This window comes from Panthera tigris, chromosome B3, assembly GCF_018350195.1.
Source record: "Panthera tigris isolate Pti1 chromosome B3, P.tigris_Pti1_mat1.1, whole genome shotgun sequence".
Classification (NCBI taxonomy): Eukaryota; Metazoa; Chordata; class Mammalia; order Carnivora; family Felidae; genus Panthera; species Panthera tigris.
In genome coordinates, this window is record NC_056665.1 from 133,159,466 (window position 1) to 133,181,359 (window position 21,894).

General features: G+C 52.4%; 1 protein-coding gene across 11 annotated transcripts in view; it reads right to left on the bottom strand.

Annotated features, from left to right (window-relative positions):
* The window catches only part of TTC7B (tetratricopeptide repeat domain 7B), a 253,786-nt gene that overhangs the window by 32,503 nt on the left and 199,389 nt on the right, over positions 1–21,894 (bottom strand). For 10 of the 11 annotated variants that reach the window (XM_042990364.1, XM_042990375.1, XM_042990367.1 and 7 more), the window contains 2 exons: positions 15,787–15,927; positions 1,445–1,647 (listed from right to left, as the gene is read on the bottom strand). In XM_042990364.1, coding sequence (XP_042846298.1) covers positions 1,445–1,647; positions 15,787–15,927 — 344 coding nt within the window. Of the gene's footprint in view, positions 1–388; positions 678–1,444; positions 1,648–15,786; positions 15,928–21,894 lie in introns of those variants that run through there. The other variant, XM_042990365.1, reaches the window with a different exon arrangement.

Here is a 21,894-nt window from a genome sequence, read left to right on the forward strand (position 1 = left end):
TTCGGCTCAGTTCATGATCTCACGGTCCGTGAGTTCGAGCCCCGCGTCGGGCTCTGTGCTGACAGCTCAGAGCCTGGAGCCTGTTTCAGATTCTGTGTCTCCCTCTCTCTCTGACCCTCCCCCGTTCATGCTCTGTCTCTCTCTGTCTCAAAAATAAATAAACGTTAAAAAAAAAATTTTTTTTTTAAATATAAAAATAAACAAACAAACAAACAAACAAACAGAAAACTGGTAGTTAGTTATTTTTGAAACTGCTGAACCCCTTCTACATCTTGCAATATCACTAAGAGACGTAATAAGAGAACTAAGGCTTTGGGATCCTTTGGAGAACATTTTATTTCTTAGGTACTAAACCATAGCCTCCTAGCGTTGGAGGAGGTTCCCAGCCTATTTAGTTGCTTGTTTTCATTTTACAGAAAGGAAACGGAGTGCAGACAGCTCAGGGTCTTTCTTTTTGTGAGCTTAGGCAGGCTCACAAGTTAAAGAGTGAGCAACTGACACCACAGGGTCCGGAACACTGTTCCCAGACTTCCTTGTCCACTGCTCACTCGTGGTATCACACACTGACCACTGATTACGGACACCAGGCTCCCAAGGGCTGCTGACACGAAGGCCACCTCAGTTTCACCACAAGTCTCCTCTGTCCCGTGGCTCACGAAATCACAGATATCCCACCACTAAGTACGAAGCGCAAATCCCAAACGTCAGCCTGGCGTGCAGGCCCAGAGAAGCAGTATGGCTTTTCATCAGCAGCTCAGACTCTGGTTAGCTTTTGAGTTTCCATTCAGACTCACGGGAGGATAACAGGAGATCGGCGGCTTTGTGGGGCAGTTGTGCTCAATGCGTGTGCCTAACACAGTAATGCCACCAATGCGAACCCCGCGGAGGGAACAGTCTGCTCCCCCACCCCACCGAAAACGAGGTGGAGGGACAGCCGACTCCAGGCAAGGCAGGGAGAGGAGCAGCCAGGCAGCCCCCAGGCTTCGGGCGCACATGCATTTCTGGGGAGCCACCACACACGCGCATTGTGGAAACCGGGTGACTTAGCTGGGTCCTCTCGGTACCAGAGGGCCCATCCCGCCCTCCTCTGACAGGATGCCCCTGTCAGCCAGTAGCCTCGGAGACAAGCTGGAGTCTCCCAGGGTGGGGACACCCTCCCGAGGTGGCAGCACAGAGACCAAGGTGACAGTGGCAGTTCCCAGGAGACTGGTGACTCATGCCTGCCCCTTGCGTGGAACAGGACCGCTGGGCAGGGCTGCTAGGGCTGTGCACCGCCAACTCCCAGGGGCTCCATAAACCACACAGAAATGGCGCCGCTGGCTCTGTGCTGTGTGACAGCCTGGCAGGCTAACCGCATGGGCCTCCGAACCGGAGGAGACCCGCCAGTCGCTCCGAGGGGAGCCCCGGCCCGGGAGCGGGGTCCCGGCCTGGCTCTGAGACTTACCAGTCGCTGCATGCTCTTCACGTGGGTGGGACTGATGGATAAGGCTTCTTCATACCACCGCCGGGCCTCGTCGAGGTTTCCCCGGAGCTCGGCAACCTGGCCACGCATGTACAGGACGTTGTGGGACATCGGGAAGAGGTTGGCGGCTTCCTGAGTACAGGCCGTGGCTTCTGCAGGCTTCCCAATGCCAATGTAGACTTCAGCTGTGGGGCGGAGAGCAGAAGACAGATGCTTTACTGGTTTGCTGCCCTTCTGAGGCCCTGCGAACGGCTGTGACTCTAGTTGGGGACACTTACAACCCCCCCACGGGAGTCTGGCAGGGGCCCATCTGGAATCCGCAGGGCCCAGAGCCAGCCAGTCCCCCAGCCTGAGTCGAAACAGCTGCAGTGACGGCCCTTCCCGCCCTCCGTTACACCGGGACTCGAGTCTCTGGCTGTAGGGCCTTGGAAGGTACACGAGTCGCCACCAGCCAGAGGGGAGTGAGGCCTGCCTGGCGCCACCCCCCACCGCCACCCTCAGGGCTGACCTAGGGCGCCTTGGTGTCCGGGGCACCTGCCCTCGGCTCTGACAACCACAAAGAAAGGGCCGGAACGAGCTGAAGGCCAAGAAAACCAGAGGCACATGGCCCCTCAAGGGGGACAGCTCTGCCCTCCGGCCTGTTTTCCTGATGCCAAAAAGCATACAGAGGGAGCGGACTGTGGCTGCCATGTTCACGGGCAAGAAATAAAACGGCGGCTCCATCAGACCCTGCCCTCCGACCAGTAAAAGCTACTGTGCCCTGGAGACCATTAACTGTATGACACTGACAAAGCCCTTTGAAAACCAAGCTGTCACTTTCAAAAAGGCAGGAAAACGACCTTTCCTGCAATGTCAGGCCTCAGCTCTCAATGGTGGAGTTCCGAATCGCTTTGCGGCCCCTGCCTCCCAAAGGGCCCATCGCGCACTGCCGCCTGCCTGTCTCTCGGGCACACTCAAGTGCCCTCTTCTCCTGAGGCCTGTGACCCCGGCACCACCTTCTTCCCGGCGCTGGGCAGGTGTCTCCAAAGACTTCAGACCCCTCTCCACTCTCCTCACCGAATCTGTCAGGACTACTGCCCAGAGTCCTACTCGGCCGGCCGCTGTGCCCTGGGGCCTACTGACTGCTTCTACCTCCAAGGCAGCCCCCGGCTCATCGGCTCCTGCCTGGACCCCCACCCCGTCACCCCTGGTGGTCAGCGACATCTGCACCCATGCCCCCAAGTTACACATACGGTAATACGTTATGTGTCATAAAATGCAGGCCAAAGTAGAAGGAGAACACAACACAAAAGAAATAGAAAAGTCCTAGTATTTTCCTTGTGCACTTCACAAGTTGTGTACTGGAGGCCACTTTGGAACTGCCCTGACCAGGGCAGTCCCTCCTTGGGCCCCTCACCTGCTGCCTGCCACACCTGTCTGTCCCACACAGCCGCTGCCAGGTCAGCCTCCTGAGGCAGAGCTCGGGGCCGGTCATCCCACCTGCAGAAAAACGCCCCTTCCTGAAGACCTGCTGCTTCTGTTCAGCCCTCACGCCCTTCAGCCTGCCTTCCAGCGGCCTCCCAGGGAGGCCTTCCCTGACCGTCCTGCTTAGCCTGCTGCTCCCCACGTACTCAGCATGACCCTGGTCCATGCTGTTTTCTTGTCCTCCATAATTTCGACCAACAGGTTCCTCTCGTTGGTTTCCTGTGCTGTCTGTGTGTCCCCTGCAGAACGTAAGCCATCAGCACACGAGCACAGGGACTGTGTGCGTGTTGTTCACCGCTGTGTCCCCGGGGATGGGAATAGCACCTGGCCCAGTCAGAGCTCAGGGAAGAGTCGCTGAGCGAATGAATGAATGAATGAATGAATAACAGTAACAACAACAGTAGCTAACATTCATTAAGCCTGTGCCTTATGCCAGGAAGTGCCCTCATTTCTCCTTCATCGGCACACGATATGCCATAGGTACTATTATTTTATCCCCATTGTACAGATGAGGAAACTGAGGTACAGAGAGGCTGAACAACTTGTCCAAGGTTTCAGGGCAAGTTGGAGGCAGAGCCTGGTTTGGGCCTCTACAGAGAACAGTGGCCCTGACCCCAGATAGCATCCAGATCCCTCGATGACTGGCTCCACGGCCCTTACGAACCTGTGTCTCCACTGCTCCCCGACACCCTAAGCTCTGGTGAGCCACTGCTGTTTCCACACACGTGTCCAGTCTTCTGCCCCTTCCTGTGGTGCCATTCTCCCCCCACTGCGGCCTGCTCAATAGCCGTCATCCCTGGCAGCCAGCTCTTCCCCTCAGAGGGGAGCCCGGCCTCTGCGGTCTCTGATGGCTGTGGCCCTAGATGTGTTTCTGTGAGGGGTCTGGGGTCCGCTCGCGGACAGCACACTTTCTGTCTCCCCACCTGCAGCTTTGGGCCCAGAGGCTGGAAAAGGGCAGGTGTGGATCACACACTTGGGGTGTGTTAATGTTGACTACTTTTTGACCTCAACCGGCCTGATGGCCCCTCTCCTCGAGCCCCCTCTCTTTCCCAGGGATGGTCACCAACCACTGACTCCTCAGGCAGGGACAGAGCCCTGGGGAAAGCGGGCCCCGCACCGCCCGTCTGTTCTTCCGATCTGTGGGTGCCCTCTTCGACAGGGAGCACAGACATGACGGGCTGGCCCAGGGGTCCCTCAGACGTGGAAACTCGGGCCACTGAAATCCAGCCGAGCCCTGAAGGTAGCAATGCCAGCACCATGCCTGTCTCCCGTCCTCTGGAGGTTCAGCTCACCGGGTAGTTACTGAGCTCCTATGACACACAGGGACTCTGCAGAAACAAGGGTGAAAGTCTGTCCCCGGTGAAAGTCTGCCCCTCCTGGGAAGGACACGGCAGGGCCGTCTGATGTCTCTCACCATGCAATTCCCTCCCGGCTCTAGCCAGCCGGCTGCGTGCCCACTGCGGTTTTAGGTTACCTGAGTGTGCCAGTGACTCGGGAGAGCTGTACAGAACGTTCCTCCCACTGTACGCTTGGCTCCTGACTTGCTCCCATTTTGGGGGTGGGCTTGTGTACATTTCTGAGGTCCCCAGGGCCTAGAGCTGACTGGGTGGGTGACACACTGGGCCTCTGTCATCTAAATCACTATGAAAAAAGACCAGCTTGGGAGTGGGGACCGAGTGCTTCTAGAATTTTTATAACAAGAATCAAGGTGGGGGGGGGGGCGGGCTTAAACACCAACATGACAATGTACCCGTCAGCCCTGTTCTAGGAAGGTTCTCCGTGGGACCATGTATCTTCATGACCACCGTGTTGTCATCAGCCACGTGTCTGATGCTATTGCTTCCTTCCTGAGGAATCGATTGGAAGACAGAGACTCAGCTGAGTCATGATCATGACAGTGGGAGAAAGAATCTAGGCCTCCAAGGATTTCTTTTCAGTGGTGCAGAAGTTACAGGAGGAAACCTATGTCACTGGCAAGGCCTGTGCTCCTCACATAGGTGGGGCAGACAGATGCATGGCCTGGCTGTTCCTAAATGCATCCATTTTAAGCTCAAATGGAAGGACACGGGGCAGATATCCTGTGGTGATTTTCAAACCATTTCCTCCAAAGGAGCCTCTTTTTCCAAAGGGATCTTAAGAGTGGCAGCTGGCCTCCCTCTTGGTTTGGTCCCCTCTTCCGGCCTGAGGCACCTCTGGGGACCTCAGGGCTCTAGGGTCCTCAGTTTGTAAGCCAGTATCACGAGAACACGGAGGGTTCAGTTCCTGTACCTGGGCCGAGTGTGTGGCTGGGGCAACGCAGTCAACTTCTCTGGGCCCGTTCACCTGTCAGCTGGGGCCCGAGGCTGGCCCACAGCTCTCCCTGGACAGCGGTAAGGGTCAACCAGGGTGGTGGGAACTGGGGAGGATGGCGCTTCGTGGAGCCCTGCCGCCTTCCAGATGGCCATGAAGAAACAAGAGTACGGGGAGCTGAAGCCACCTGGGAGAGCCGTCAGCAGTTTGGGCCGATCGGTATATTTGGGGGTGCAGGGCCAGCCTTCTGTTTACCTCGGCTCCTGTGAGACAGTGGCTTGAAATAGTCATTCCCCCTTTACGAGGAAATCACGTCTTCTTGGGGTGCAGTCTTAGGCTCCAGGAGCAAGACCTTAGTGGACGAATTGGGGAGGAAGAGGGAAGGATTACAGAGGCCTCCCCGCATCCCTGAAATCCCCAGAGGGGTCCTCTTGCATAGACAACACAGCTGGCCTTCTAGAATGTAACGAGTCCCTGTAGGTATTTACTCTGAGCTTATGATGCTTGGGAAGCCTTCCTTCCTGGGGGTCCTCAGCTCAAACAAGGCCCAGTACCTTCCTGGATGAGGGGTTCACAAGTGTCCATCCCTGAGTCCACAGGGCTGCAGCTCCCGCCTTTGTGGCTCCATGTGGCTTCCATAAATAAGCTCTAACATCCCCTGGAGCACATCATCTTTTCGAGAGGACCCTCCAACCTTTGCTTCTCGTGTCTGCCGGGGGCTCATCTGCCATAGCCATGCACCTGGCCCTTCCCCGCCCGCCCCAGGTCCCATCTGATCGATGCGTTTGGGAGAGGGCCTTGGGCATGCTCGCGGTGGCCCTTCAGAGCCCCCTCTGCCCCAGGCCTTGTCTCTCGGATGCCTGAGTTCTTGGCTTGCTCTTGCAGGCACGTCGCAGGGCTCTGCCTCTGCCACGGGGAGGCCAGCAGTTTGGGATGGGCGAATTTACCTGAGCCGTGATGTTAGGGAATCTAACCGAGACTAGATGCCAAGCCACATTCTCAGATTCCACTTCCCTAAGTAAGTGAGCTGGCAGTTTGCTCTCCACTTGCCAGAACTCAGGAGCTAAAGGGTGTTTTGTACTTTCCTAAAGCCTCCAGCATATGACCAGACTTGTTTTCTCCCTCTAAACTATGAGCGACTCCCAGCCACAGCCATCTCTGCATTCCTTAGCACAGGCTCTAGCGTTTAGCAGGTGTTCAAAGTGCAGTCTGAAGATTAGCGAATGCTCAGTGAAGGCCAGAGATGGGCCATTTCTGGGGCACAGGTCAATGAAGCAAGTCGAGGGTCAGAGAAGCAACAGCAAACAGTTTCCCTGACCCTTCACCGATGGCTAAATTCAAGTTAAAAAAAAAAAAAAAAATGAACAAAGGGCCTTGTGAGCTTATGTAAGAGATGGTAAGAGTCTGCACCAAAGGAACAGCAAGACAGAATGAAGCTGGCTCCCGGAACCGAGAGCTTGTCAGGTCCTACGAGAATGCACTTGAACCATGCAGGGCAGGCTCTGAGAGGTCACTCTCTGATGGGGTCCCAGGCACAGAGATTCTGTGCTGGTTGCTGGCAGCTGACAGCCTCTAACCGGAGGTAAGGGGTTGCTCAGGGTCATGGACACTTTCCACCTTTCTGAGAGCTCACACTGAGCTCTGACAGTCCCCTTTGGAATCACTTGGTCTGTCCTTGTCATTCTGTTGCTGCAGAACATGTTGGAAATAAAATCCCCTCTCTGCTTGCAAACTTCCCATGGTTCCCTACTGCAGGTGAATGTAACCGAATGTTTTTTGTTTTGTTTTGTTTTAATTTTTATTTTTAGTTTAGAGACAGCGTGCATGAGGGAGAAGAGCAGAGAGAGAGAGAGAGAGAGAGAGAGAGAGAGAGAGAGAGAGAATCTCAAGCAGGTTCCATGCTCAGTGCGGAGCACTGACATGGGGCTCGATCCCATGACCCTGGGATCATGACCTGAGCCAAAATCAACAGTCAGATACTCAACCGACTGAGCCACCCAGGTGCCCCTCTAACCCAATTGTTTTTGCTCAGCGTTCAAAATTAGGGCTCTGCCACCTTTCCGACTGCCTCCTGCGATGTTTAGTTCACGGTCTCACCCCCACACCTCTGCTTGTGCTGTTCCTTCTGCCCCAAATGCCCTCCCCGAGTGGCCATCTGTGAAGACTCCTGGCTCTCAGCCCCAGTGCACTTCAGCTGCACTTGCCTTCCCTAGACACCCCCAGGGAAGCCACCTCTCACTCTCCTGTTCTTCCAGTGCCTTGAGTGTGCTCTGGGAAGCACGCACCCCAGTCCACCTTGTCCCATGAGATCTGTGTGTGTGCTCGCTTTCCCACTAGAGGCTGTGGTCCTGGACGGCCAGTCGAGCTTCTCTGCCTTGGCGTTGAACCATGCCTTGCGTGGAGGGCCTTCTGAAATCACTTTGCTGAACCATCTATGGGTGTTATCTGAAAGAGCTAAGCTCTGCGTGTAAGCCTGAGGACTGTTTCTTCCTCAAGGTGAAGAGCTGTTCCTGGTTGGGGGACCCAGTGTAGATGCACTCACAGTCTCCCACAGGTCTGGTTTCCCCATTCATTCATTCAATTCATTCATTCATTCTTCTAACATTTGTCAAGCACCTGCTTCATGTCAACTGCTAGGTTGAGAAGTGGCTTACAACGTGCCTTCCCTGGGCTCAGGGTTGTGCATGTTGTGCACTGTGCAAAGGTGCTGGGCAGAGGGGGGCTGAAATCTAGCCTGGATCCTGGCAGGCTGTGTGCCTGCTGCAGGGCTGCATTTGCCCAGAGAGATGCAAAGTGCCTTCTCACAAATGTGCCTTCAGCTAGTTAGGCCTGTTCTCTGCGGGATAGTCTACCCGGAGGGGACACCTATTTTGGAACTCAGATAAAGGAGCAGCAGTATATGCCGGAGGCAGCTCAAGGGCGGCACCTTGTCTGGGTGCTCAGATCTTCCATTCCACCTGAGATCTGGCCGACAGGGATGCAGGAAAAGACCTGTGTGCCATCAGGTGCTCCCCAATCATACAGGTCAGGCCTGCAGGCAGGCAGGGAGCTAGGCCAGTGGGCCCCCTGACCCTCTAAAACCATTTCCTTTACCCCAAACCCTACTTCCCTGACTTGCGCTTGGAAAACAAACCTTAGCAACTTGGTTCTGGGATAGCTCCTGCACATGGGGGGCCGGGGAGTCCCCATGGTGAGCACAGGGCATCTTCCGGAAGCATCAGGTGCTCCTAGAGCACAGCACCCGGACCACTGAATTCACTCTTTCATACCAAAGTCAGCACGAGGGCCTGATGAGTTTCCTGTCACCCTTCCAAGTCATGAAGGCCCAGAGGAGGGCTGCGCCCTTATCAGCTCTCCCCAGAACTGTTCTTTACTTTTCCTTCGGGGAAGGTCAGAAGTGAAAGAAGGCAGTGATTTTGTTTGCTTGCATCGGTCCTAACCTGAGCTTCTCTGGGGCGGGCCCCAAGCTGGGCCTACAGTCCCCAGGATGAACATAGCCAGGGCCTTTCCTCCATGAAAGCTTGGCCAAATGCCTCTGTCAGGGTCTCAGCTTCCGGATCAACACTTATTTCTGAGTTTCCGAGTGGCTGTGTCAACCTGTCAGGGGGGAATGCCTCCCCCGGTGGCTTGGTAGGGGTGGCAGGACGGGCTCCTCACCCTCTAGCTGCATCGGAGACCCCTGACCCCTCCGGGCCCTGGCCCAGCTGTTCTCCTGATGCCTCAATCCTTCCCCAAAGCCCTCCGCCCCTTTGGCTGACCTTGACTCATCATTCAAAGAGAAAACAGAAGCTGGCAAAGCAGACCTTGAGCCTTCTCTTGCCACCACATTGACAAGCCCTCTGTTGTCCTCTGTGCCTATCCACTCTGCTCCTAACTGAGGGCCAATCCCTCTGCCTGTGCCCTGGAACCCACCACTCTCTTGCTTTCTAGAGGGATTCAGACCCCCCACGTATCCTCTCTCTCTTCAGGGCAAGGAAGGTCTCAGTCTTGACGTGATCACTCCCAGCAGCAATCAACATGCTTCTGTGTCAGCCATTTGTGAAGCCCCCTAACTTGAACCCACACTCCTCCCCAGCTACCCCTCATTTCTGCCCTCTGCTGCATAGGGGTCCTTCCTGGAAGGATTAGGTACCCCGTGCCTGTCTTCGTCACCTGCCATCCACCCTGCAGCCACATCAGGAGGCTCCATCTCTGGCCCCCAAAGCCTCACCTGTCATGGCCGCCGACAACTCCCATCCGCCACGACCAACAAATGCTTCTGTCTGCACCTCTTCAACCTCCCAGCAGCACGTCCTACCAGCCGTATCCTCCTTGGTAACAGTGATTTGAGGAGTTCTCAAGCGCTTGCTGCCCACTGAACACTCCCCATGCGTTATGTGGTGTAGCTGTCACAACTGCCCTCATCTTCTGTCGGAGAGCACTAGGCTACACCCAGGTGACACCGGGATTTTCACGAGCCCGACTTCAGAGCCCTTGATCGCGCCGCACAGGCCCCTTGGAAGGAAACCCTTTCAGCTGCCACAGTGCCACCTCTCCGGTTCCCCTCCTGCCTCCCTGACCTCCCCCTCCTTGCCCTCGCTTTGGCTTTTCCCCTCCCGCCACCCCAATTTTAAATGTGGGAGGGGCTTGGATCACAGGCAGTCCTGTCCCTTTCCCTGCTCCCTGGACATTCTCTTCCTGGGTCTTCTTATCACTCACTCCCAAATGTCTGTTTCTAGCCAAAACCTGACGTGGAGGCTTGACTGTCCAGCTGCCCACGTGCCGTCTTCATTTGCGCATCCTCAGGCACCAGACACTTCCAAGTCCAAACACGACTCTGGTTTCCCTTCCTCCCTGACCCCAATGCATCAGTGCTCAATGCCCGCTCCCCCGCCATGGCTTCCCATCACAGAGAACAGCGTCGCCAGTCACCCGCTGACTCAGGCCCCGAACACAGAACTCTTCCCAGATTCTTCTTTTCTCCTTCTCCCCCAACTTCACACCCACCGGGGAGTCCTATGGATCCTGCTGGACGGTGCGTCTCAGGGCCCACCTCCCTCTGCCTCAGACACGGAGCCGCACCCTCTGTATTCCACTCTTTCTGTTCCCACCCGTCTGACCCTTTCACCCTCCTGCCGGAAGGCCATCGGTAGCTTTTCAATGCTTTTAGGATTAAGTTAAAGATCTTAGCATGGCTACCAGGGGCCCTGCCGGACTGTGCCTCACCTCGGGCCACGTCGTTTCTTTCTCCTTAGGCTCCAGGCCCAGGGGCCCTGCCATTTCTCCAACACTCTCCGGCACCGTCTGCAGGCCTCCCCGGTGCTGTCCTGTGCCTCCCCGCCCGTGTCCCAGCCACCGCCAATCACTCCTCAGGCCTCCGGTCCCATGCCCAGACCTGCTCTGGCTCCCGGCTTGGGGCGACCTCTGTCGTCAGTTCTCATGAGAGACCAACCCTGACCCTTCATAGCACGTGGCACAATGAGAATTAATCTGTAATTGTTTTCTCTCACATCTGTCAACTCCATGAAGGCAGGGACCGTGTCTGTCTTTATGAGCACTGCCCTCCTGAGCCTCACTCTGACTGTGGCCCATAAACACGTGCCGGAAGACGTTGGGCTGAACGCCTGAGCGCCCACCCGGGGTTAGAGCAGGGGTGCTGAATTCTGGCTTCTCCCCTTACTGGCCATGTAATATTAGGCAAGTGACTTGACAGCTGTGTATCCGTTTCTTCATAGGTAAAATGGGGTGATTAAGGTGTTTACACCTCAGAAGGCAATTAAGGCATATAAAGTCCTTGGAATAAAGTCTGATACCTGGACAGTGCTTGGTAAATGTTAGCTACCTGCAGGATGTAGACCATTTAGTCAAAGCCACTCCGGGCAGGAGCAGGTGCTGGTTTGCTTAATCTAGACTGGCCCTGAATGGGGCTGGCCCGACCCCCAGGTACTGAGCGTTCCCTCCTGCAGGGGCTTTCTGTGCGGTGACCCATACACCACCCGTCTGGGAGCTGGGGGCTATGCCACAGGATGACCCCTCGATCCTGCGGATGCAGCCTTTGAGAGTCTGGGAGGAGCCTGGTAAGGGGGTGGGGGTGGGGTGTAGGCTGGGCCAGGGCCAGGGAATTCGTGAGAGTATCACCGCTTTAAGTTCCCAGCAGAAATCAGAAAATCTGATCTTGCACATCTAAGAATAGCCACTAGTTTCAACTGTGAGAGCGCCAAAGTGAAAGCTATAATTATTAGTAAGTAACAAGCAGAAATTAACCACCTACCGCAAAGTCATTTTTAGCCGCCATCCCAACGTGGAAACTAAAAGATGGGCAACAAAAAGCTGCCGCCTGGTGTGGCAAAGGCTCTGGTTCAACCTGGAAGGTCTGTGAATGTGTGAGTCTCCGATGGCCAACCATCGGTTTGCATCCTAAAGAAGTACGGCTCTTAGGGAAACGGGTTTTGCGGTACAATAAGCATCACGTGCTCTAACGGAGCTCCCCTGAGTCTGTCTCATTCCGCAGTAAGACCACAGAGGCACTTATTTCCATCTGGCCTGGGTTCTCCCACAAAGGAGAGGAGATAACCCCTTCTGACCTTTATAAGATGGTGTATATACCAATGGCCCCAGAAGGTGCTTGGAACTTCTGAAAAGGAGACCATAAAAATGGGTAAATGTCATGTAAAGCCCAGATGCCATCAAGAAGAGATTGATAAATATATTTTTTAAAAATTGGCCAAAAAAAAAAAAAGGCCAACGAAAACACTAACAAAATAAAAACAGGAGAAAATATTTATAGCTCATATCACAGACACAAGGCAGATTTCTTTGACACATAACATGTGCTTACAAATAAAAAAGGAAAGCTCAGTACCTAAGAAGATAAGTGAGCAGAAACCATGAACAGACGATTGAAATACCACTTTTCACCTATCAGACTGGCAGAGATCTAGAAGTCTGAGAGTTCGTCGTGTTGATAAGGATGCAGGGAAAGTGGGCCATTCACACACTGTTGGTGGGGCTATAAGTTGGTACTATTTTGTGGAAGTCAATGTGACCAAACTTATCAAAATTGAAGAGTGTATACCTTTTGGTCCATCAAGTCCATTTTTAGGAATTTATCTTACACGCAACATAGAGAGCAATAAATATTTGGAAGGATACTTACTGATGCATTGTCCGTAATGGCAAAATATTAGAAATAATCTGTTAACTAATGGAGTCATATAATGATTTATACTATGCAGCCAGGAAAAAGTCTGAGTCAGCGTTACATGTGCTGATGAGCAATGACCTCTGTGTGCGAGTGACAGCTCAGGAAAGCACACAGGGGACCTGCTAACAGAGGGTGCTGTGGGTGGGTGGCTGAGGCTCAGGGGCAGGATGGAGCCTTTTCACTCTCCATCCTTTGTACCTTTCCAGTTGTATACCAGGGGAAGGTACTCTTTATTCAAAAATGATTTAGATAAAACTGTCACGGAGGTCCCAACAAACTAAGGAACAAAATACACACAACCCATGCTGGTCAGCCACCAGGTGTCCTGGTGAAGAGCTGTTGGTCAGAGGGAAGGGTGTGAACTGGGAGCGAGTCCCACCGCTCAGGAATGGAGGGACCCTATGTGGCCAAATGTCCTTGGTCTTCCCGGATCTGTGCTCCCTGCTAGGCCATTGGCCCATTCCTTCACAGGGCAGCCGGAGGCTCTGGTGTCCAATTCATGATCTCTTTGCCATTCAAATGGACATACCAGTGGCCCATGGACCTGCTCATCCAATAGGCTGAAAATCGAAGGTTGTCTCAGAGTGACCTCACCTGCTAGCTTCGGGGGCCCCCTCACCATGGGCTCTCGTCATGAGCTCCCACTATACTCAGCTCACCAGAGAACACAATCTAGAGAGGAGAGACCCACAAATGCCACAGTAACACCATGGCCTTGGGCATTAGGCCTTGATCTAATTAGTTTCTTCCAAAGCTTGCAAAATTTACAGAATCTGGCAGTATTGCTAGGCCTGACGATGGAACCACAAATTGTCCAAGAGTCGGCATTGGGCAGGGCGGGCGGGGGCAGGGTGGTTGGTCACTGCTATCTTGCCTCTGAGAGCAGTAGAGCTCAAACCACAGATGGTAAGTTCTTACGGTTAAGTGGAAGCTGTTTTCTCAGTTCATTCTGAAGTTACCTCTCCAAAGACTATATGAATATATGATCCGATTCTAAATCTTGACTCAAAGTCATTGCTTTGAAAGAGTCAATATGGCACAGACCCCATAAGATTCTAATTTACTCAGTGCATTCACATAACATAAGCACTATGAATATTCTGTCCAGAGTTTATAAGGCAGGTATGACATTCGTTTCCCACAGTCCAATGCCACCAACTAGTAGACTGTTTTTTTTCTAAATGTTTTTCCATTCATTTTTGAGAGAGAGAGAGAGAGAGAGAGAGAGAGAGAGAGCGTAGGCACATGAGTGGGGGAGGAGCAGAGGAAGAGGGGGACAGAAGATCCAAAGCGGGCTCTGCACTGACAGCAGCGGGTCGATGCAGGGCTCAAACCCACGAACTGTGAGATCATGACCTGAGCCGAAGTGGGATGCTCAACCGACTGAGCAACTCAGGAGCCGCCCTCCCCCCCCGCCCCCCCACCGACTTGTAGGTTATTAAAAGCCACACCTATAAACTAACCACGAGAACTTTGTTCTGTGCTGTAAGCTGTGCCGATGAGAAGTGGATATTATGTGATCACGTAAAAATTCAAGGACAGCTCTAAACTGAATCTTCGCTACCAAGTTCTTCAATGTTCTCATCAGCAGCCACAAAATTCCCTCCCAAGAGTCACGTGGGATATGCAAAAAGGAAGAGAGTCTGAATAACCGAATAAGGGGCAGCAAGCCAGCGGGAGAGGCCATTCTGGAACTCAGTGACCCTCACTCAGGTCACTGACTTTTCCAAGAAATGGGCAAGAAGAAGTGTCCCTGAAGTCAAGGAAGTTCATTCCAGCCTAGAAGGACTGCCTTCAGCTCTTCTGGTTTTTTTAGACTGTGGCCCTCCAAAATCCCAACTTTAATTCAAATTCAAAAGACACTTCTGCCCCCACACTGGCCCTGCAGGGTCAGCCGGTCTCTCCTGGCCGGCCCTGACACTGAAGCCTTCCCTCTCTGCTCTCTGGAGTCACCGCTCATCAGGCGGCAGGATGGGACAGGTGCCAGGCCCTGGACTGGGGACTGGGCTCTTCTGTGGGAGAGCTGCATTAGTGCAGAGGAAGGCATTGCTGCTGTCCCCACGCCCTGAGCGCCAGCTCATCTAGGACCCGGCGAGAGGCCACATGCTGGCAAGCGTCTGCGCAGGAAGAACAATCAGCACATTCATGAATCATCCCTCTTTTGTACTTCTGCTTAGAAGAATGTAATTTGTTAATTTACGGGAGTTGTTATGGCTCAATTAAAGGTGCCAACACAGAAGAGGCCGGCTGAGCTTGGCTCTGTGACCCGCCAAAGCCAGGTAGATCCGACCATGTTTCCAACAAAGGTCCGCCAATGGTTCCAAACAAGGCTCAACATCACATAATGAGCCTTGGCAAAAGACGACTAAATAGATGGACAACGGTGGGTAAGAAGTACTTTCCTCAGCCGAATCTGGCCTTCCGCTGTGCACCCCGAGGGTCTAGCCTGGGAAGGCCCAGTTGGGGGTCTCGCAGACCCAGTGACAAAACTTGAGGAACAGAAGTTACCGTCTATACCCAGATATAAATACGGAAGGAAATCTGCAGCCATCACCTACCCGGAGCCTCTGTGTGTGGGGGGGGCGCTCGTTGCTGCAATGCCTGCACGTGGGATTTATTTGGGGGATCTCCAGCTATGCGGCAGCAACCATGTGAAACTGGAGGAGGGGGGGCAATCACATCTGCCTTCTGGGCTGGTTTCCAGCCCTGTGTTTGCTGCTACCCGCCCCTGCCTCTGCGGATTAGCAGGAGTGCCAACAGAGAGGGGGCAGGGACATCGAGAGCGCTGCCCCTTCCCTGGCCGTGACGAAGACATCTGAGCCATCAACACACCCGTCCCCTCTCCCAGGGACCCCAGGATGCGCCAGGCGCCGCGCTCATCCACCCTAGGAGGCCGGTGCTATTACCCCCACTGTGCAGATGTGGACCCTGAGGGGGAGGGGTGAAGCTATTAGCTCCTGTCTACACAGCCAGTAAAGAGTAATGGACTTCCAGACTTCTGAAGCCTGGGACACCCTACTACGCTGTCCCCTGCAAAGAAAGCCTGGGTGTAGCTCTGGGGTCCCTGCTGCAGCACAAACCCTACAACCGCCACCGAGATCTCCCCAGGACCCTTGGCGTCCAATCAGAAAATTTCCGCTGGATGCCTGCTCTGTACCAGCCTCTGGGTCAGGGTATCGAGGCAGGGGATGGGGTGGGGAGATACACAGCAACTCGTGGTTCCTGCAAGGAAGTAGTGGCATTTTGGCGTGTGACCACAAAGGCCGTGATTTCTCCTGATGGGGGGTTGAAGGCTAAATAGGCAAGTGCCCACAGGATGCTCCGGCCTCCGGCTCAGTCGTGTGGGTGTGGGTGGTGGGAGGGCCCACGGGTAGGGGCAGGGCAGTACCTGCATGGAGCCAGATCTGCGCCAGCGTCATCCAGGGGTGTAGTGGGCCCTGCTTGGGGGCGCTGCTCTGCAGAGAAGAGGCCACTTCCGACAGTGCCTGCTCCACTCTTGAGGCTGCTACTGACGTGGCGTGGACAGAGCCTGTGAGGGGTTTCCGAGAAGACGGCATCAGAAGTCAAAGGACAGACCCGACTGACTAGTCACCCCCCCCACCCCCTCCCACACACAGACACGAGTTCAAGACGAACACACACTCCTTCCCCAGGACGTTTCTAAGTCTTATGTCCATAAAGAAATACAGACAATCATTATGGCCTCGAACCTGAGTTTCCATCCAAGGCTCTAGCTAATCTTTTAGTCAACATCCAGAGCACATGCCGTGGGAGGTGCTCCCTTGAGGAGCTCAGTCTAGGACAGCGCGAGTGTTGGGGGGGGCGGGACAGGGGTACAGCTAGAGACACAGCTATGGAGCTCATGCGGAAACGTGGCATAAATGAAGTGCTACAAAGGAAAGTTACAAGGAACCCTGTCAGGGCCTAAACCTGGAAACTATCATGGGGGGGGGGGGGGAATTGGTGACAGGAGGAGGAATCAGCCTTGCCTCCTAGGGATGGAGGCCGTTCTTAAGATAAACCAAGCCACTTGCCATTCCACTCCCTGGCTTTTGCAAGGCGGCTAACACCCCTGGATTTGGAACCACATTCTAGGACATGACTTAGGAGTAGGAGAGAGAGCACGCTTTCACCCTACATACAAGCAGATGTCTGTCATCAAGGCTAAGCTGAGGGAGGATGGGCTGTAGCAAAGGCACCTATGCTCAGGAGTTGCTACCTGCCTGACTCTTGGGTAAAATTTGTCCTAAAAGGCTATGGAGAGGTGTGGACCAAGCACATTCACAGGCAAAGGGAGGTGGCAAAGGAACTTCTATTCGGAAATCGATCGACTCATTCCTCTTCGTGTGGCCCTTCTATGGGTCCTGATGGCTGGAGACCATCAGGGGCTTGGTCCTCACCTCTTCCCCAAGTTCTCTCCTGGAGATGTTGTTTCAGAGCTGAGAGAAAGGGTCTCAGTTATTTCAAGGTGAAAACTTGATACTTCTATCACTGGCCACATTCTAAATTTGAATTCATCATAAAGTGTAATATGTAGATAAACATGGAACCATCAACTTATCATAAGGATTCAAACAGTGATAATATATAAAGACCAATGCTGACTACTCAAATAAACGGAGCTGGTTATACTCTAGATAAGACAAAATTGTGAGCATAAACATAATTTCTGTTGGGGCTTTGAAGTGCACCATAATTTATTCATTTTAAGAGTATTTGCAGCAATAGACTGGCCATCCGTTTTGCGTTTTGACTGTTCCAACATGAAGGAAACACAGATACCTCTAAATACACTCAAATCCTTCAGCAGGGATTTGGTGGAGGTGGCTTATGGGAGGTGGACAGAAACCAGGCCAGGAATTCACCTTCTGTGGATAATCCACACAGGGCACCCACGAGGACGAGCAAGAGGAGAGCCCCCCCCACCCCCGCCACCCCCCATGCCCTCTGTCCCGGGAAGGAAGTGAGTCCTGCAGAGTGAATGCAGCCACACAGGAGGAGGAACCGGAGGCCGAGTTAGAAGACATCAATCGATGCCATTACCATCCGGAAGACCTAATGAAGTTCAGCTAAGAACTGACTCTTGGGTAGACAAAGTGTGTCTGACTACTTAGAAATAACAAAAACAGAAAAACAAAATCTAAACAGCAAAGTGATTACACTGCTGTTGATTTTTTTGGTCTCGTTTTGAACTTTTTTTTTTTAATGGAAAATAAATATTTTAACTTTGAGAACAAAGATTTCATATAGTTTTCCTGAGAGTTTCAGGAGCAGCTGTCAGTTAAATAAACAAGGTTGCCATTGCTATAGTCTGACGTCACCACAGTGGCTTGCCTTCTCATTGACTGCCTTGAACAGTGGTTCTCAACCTTGGCTTCACATCAGAATTACTTGGCGGGGGGGGGGGGGTATGTTTCAAAACCCATGATGTCATGGATTTTTAAACCACCCCCCACACCAACTGAGTCACTAACTCTAGGGATGGGGCTAGGCCTATTGTTAATCACCCAGGTAATTCCACCGTGCAGCTAAGACTGAGACCCACCGACCTGGAGAGACAGAAAAGCAGATGTCATTAATGTTTGGTCAAAAGAAGCCTAAAAGCATATTCCGCACACGCCAGGCAGCGAGCGTGAGTTTTCCCTGCGGCCCAAGACTCTGGAGAACAGAGTTCCAGGAAGATCTTGTTCTTTAAAGAACATTGGTTCTCAATTCTCTTGGTCTCAGGATCCTTTTATAGACTCTGCAGAGTTATTGAGAACCCCTCAAGAGATTGTACTTATAGGGGTTATATATCTCTCTATATTTACCACACTGGAAACCAAAACTGAGAAGCGCTTCAAATGTTTGGTCATTCATTCGTTACAAAATACAACAATAAACTACTACTGAAGAAAAATTCTACACATTTTCTAGTAGGTTCTATGGTTCCCTTGCTACAAGGGACCTGTGACTTTTGGAGGGGCTAATTTTGCTCTTTGGATTCACTGTTTCATTTGGTCTGCAAACAAATTAATCAGAGCTACTGTTAAAGTTCCTTCTCTTTGTGATATCTATATAGGACCAAAGTAGCTAATTATTCACATAATAGTATGCTTCACTGTGGATAAGTTCTGGCAAATGATGACGGTAGTGATGATGAGTTTTAGTGAACATGGTGTAGCAGGCTTCAGGCACTCCCAACTAGCACTTTACATAGATTATTTCATTTAACCTTTAAACAGTTCTGTGGGGCTGCTAACAATGTTATCTGCACGGTTTAGGGGACAAAATTGAGATTTCATGAGGTTATGAACTTATCCCAAGTCATACGGCCAGTGGGTGGCAAAGCTAGGGCTTAAACAGTAATCTAACTCCAAATCTAGCCTCTAGCCTCTAAATCCAGCTCTGGAGCCACCTCCTCCAGGAAGGCTGCTGTGAGCCTTCCGTTTCTTCCCCCTGCCCCTCCCCTGTAAGAAGCTAGGCCTTGGTGCCTTGGGTCCTCGGTGCTCCTATAGCTCCCTAGGGGTGTGGCTATCACTGAGCAGACCACACCGTTTCATGTTCAAGTTAATGTAACTGTCTCCCCTCTTAGACTGTGGTTCTGGAAGATAGGAAGCGTGCATTTAGGTGCTCTCAGGGGCTAACGACGCCAAGCCCGTGAGAGATACCTGGTAAAGGCCTGTGGAACGAAAAAATGAATGAATGACTACTGTCAACAGGCACGTCACTGTCTGAAATCTGGAAGACAGTGGTTCCCTCTTTTGGAAAAGCACGTCTGTGTCCTCTAGTCTCCTTGACTAACAGTGGCTCCGAGGCCAGAACCTTCACGGTCTCAAAGGGTTTTCTCAGCATGGCTGTCATCGCCTCCAAGCACCCGGACTGCACACGAGTGTGGTGCATACTTAGATTAAAGTCACCTCACTCCGTGACTTTCTCACATCTCTAATATAACCAAGCCATTTAAATATGGAGGGTAACGGAGGTTTCTCAGAAATATTTTTTTTTTCCCTTCCCAGTCAGTCCCTTTTAACACCTGCTTCACAAGGGCAGAGACCCTTCACGTCCTAAACCAGGGATGGATATTAGAGCCTTCAGATATGTACTAATAATAGGTGACTGGTAACAATGGCAACATTATCTAATAGTTAACACCCACTATTCCTGGCAATAACACCATCAATCAGATTCCTCCATTGGATTAGAATTTGGAGGAAAAAAATAAATAAACACGATTATGAATCAGAATGGATGTATCTGATTAAAGAAAATAACCAAAACAGCCTGTATCTTACTGTCTCATGGGACTAAAATGGTAAGTGCCAAAATAGATACGATATCAAAATAGAGTTGGATTTATGTAGGTACACAACTAGAAATGCTAGTTCTAACCAACACCTTTTTTTAAAGCAACCACTCTCCTTCTCACCAAAGTAAATGTATTCCCACAGCATACGTGGGGGTGGAAGGGATTATTACCCTCAGAGAAATGGACAAATTGAGGCTTAAAAAAGGAATCAGACGGAGGAAGGAATGGAAGACAGTTCTAATTTGAAATCCAAGACTCTGGAGGAATCAGCTCCCATATAATCAGGTTCCACAGGTAAGCCAGGGAGGCCGGCTGCTGTACATCTCTTATTTAGCACAGGAATTCGAGACGTGCTTATCACTGTCCTAACCTTGCAAGCTGAGCAGCTGTGGTGCTCCACCCAGTCCCCCAGCCACAGGGCACGAGGCCCTGAAAAGCCACCGCAAAACCTAACTGAACCGAGAGCTGACACAGGCAGGTGAGAATGTGCCCTAAAACCTGGTCCAGGTTCTGTGACCTAATCGTCCAAATGGTCCAGAGGGGGTGGGGGGTGGGGATCAGATGCCCTGGAGCTGAGATCTGTATTTTCTCAAGCCAACTGCTCTCTCTTCCCTGCCACCAAGATGCCCCCAAAGAAAATGTGATCTTGGGCACCTCTTACGAAGGCAAAGTGTCCCCTGATGAACTGTTCTGATCCCTACATCCCGGGTTGTCATCGGGGTTCTCCTTGGACCACCCTGTGTGTGGGGATGGGGGGAGGGGACGGCAACAGAGTGGCCCCGGGGAACTGAAGTGGACAGGCATCTCCCCACGGCTGAGAGGACTCAGGACCGAGGCCACTGACCTCAGGAAGCCGTGAGTCCAAGCTCTGAACCCCTCTGCTGACCCATGCTGCTATCATGTGCTGAAAACCCTGTTGAGAAACGCTGCCACAGACGGGACACTGGGAACAGCCAGCTCAAGTTGCTTGTGCAGCTGCAGCCTTTACGAAAATCCTTTTTCCAAAGCACGCTACACCTGTGGTCGACATCACACAGCCCTCCAACGTGGCAGCTGTATGCGAACCCCATCTGACCGTTCAAAGGGATCTCGAAGGCAACCGTTTTGTTAAGCAAAAGGCACGACGAATGACGTGGCTTGGTTATGTTCAATGAGGCGTTATTTTCACAAGCGTGGTCACTGAATGCATGGCCTATATTTATATTCCAGCTGTCCTTCTGACTGTTCTGGTGGCATTAGGTAAGCGGCTATGGTCTGAAGGGTGTGCCCCTCCCTCTCCCCTCCTATCTTCTCAGCGTGTAGCAGATAAACTGGGTCTGAGAAGGAACCCTGCCCCCCTAGTGACTAGGCAAGCATCAAAGTCCAGGAACAAGGGACAGGTGTTACACTGCGTGCAACGAAACTCGCTTATCGGAGAGTCAGTAGACACAGCTCGCGTGTGTTTGCTTGGGATCCGGGCTGCTCTCTGCTTCGCGGCCCCAGAATCAACTCAGATGCCTCACGTGTATGAATATGGAGAGAGTGATGGGGCATGTGGCTGTGCCCCAGGTCCCCTCTCTCTGCTGGTCACCCACATTCTCCCTAACGCTACAGTGGCAGATACCTGGCCTCCCCACAGTTTTTCTGAAAAGAAACAGAGCCACTCCAGTAGTGGGCACGCAGAAATCCTCCACGGCCGATGAACCCCTCTACTGATTTCCCCTCGGTTATGAAATGATGCAATATTATCTGTCAGTAGATTTCGTCCAGCTTCCAGTTTCTGAGAAGCTGTGCCCCCCCCCCCCGAAAACAATTCCAGTAAGAAGGAAATGGAAGCAGTTATACCTTCTTGAAGACCCCGAATACTAAATAGCAACCCTGAATGACTAAGCATTCCTGCCAGAGAGCTTTGCTTACAATTTTTCACTTTTAACAGGAAAACAACGTCTGTTTCTCGAGATAGGGCTTGAAAGTAAATCAGTCCGACGCTGCAGACTGCTGGCAGCTGGTGACCTCACACCTGCCACCTGTGCTCTGAGACCCAGGATGTCCTCGGGGTGGAAGGAGACAGCCCCTCCGTAGCCAGTGATGACTGTCTCTTATTTTTTGGAGGGGGAGGAGAACCCACTCTCACATCAACATTATTTATCTCTGTACCTTTTTTTTTTTTTAACGTTAAACATTTTGGCTCCCCCCACCCCACCCCCGGCCCCGATTTCTGCTGGAGGT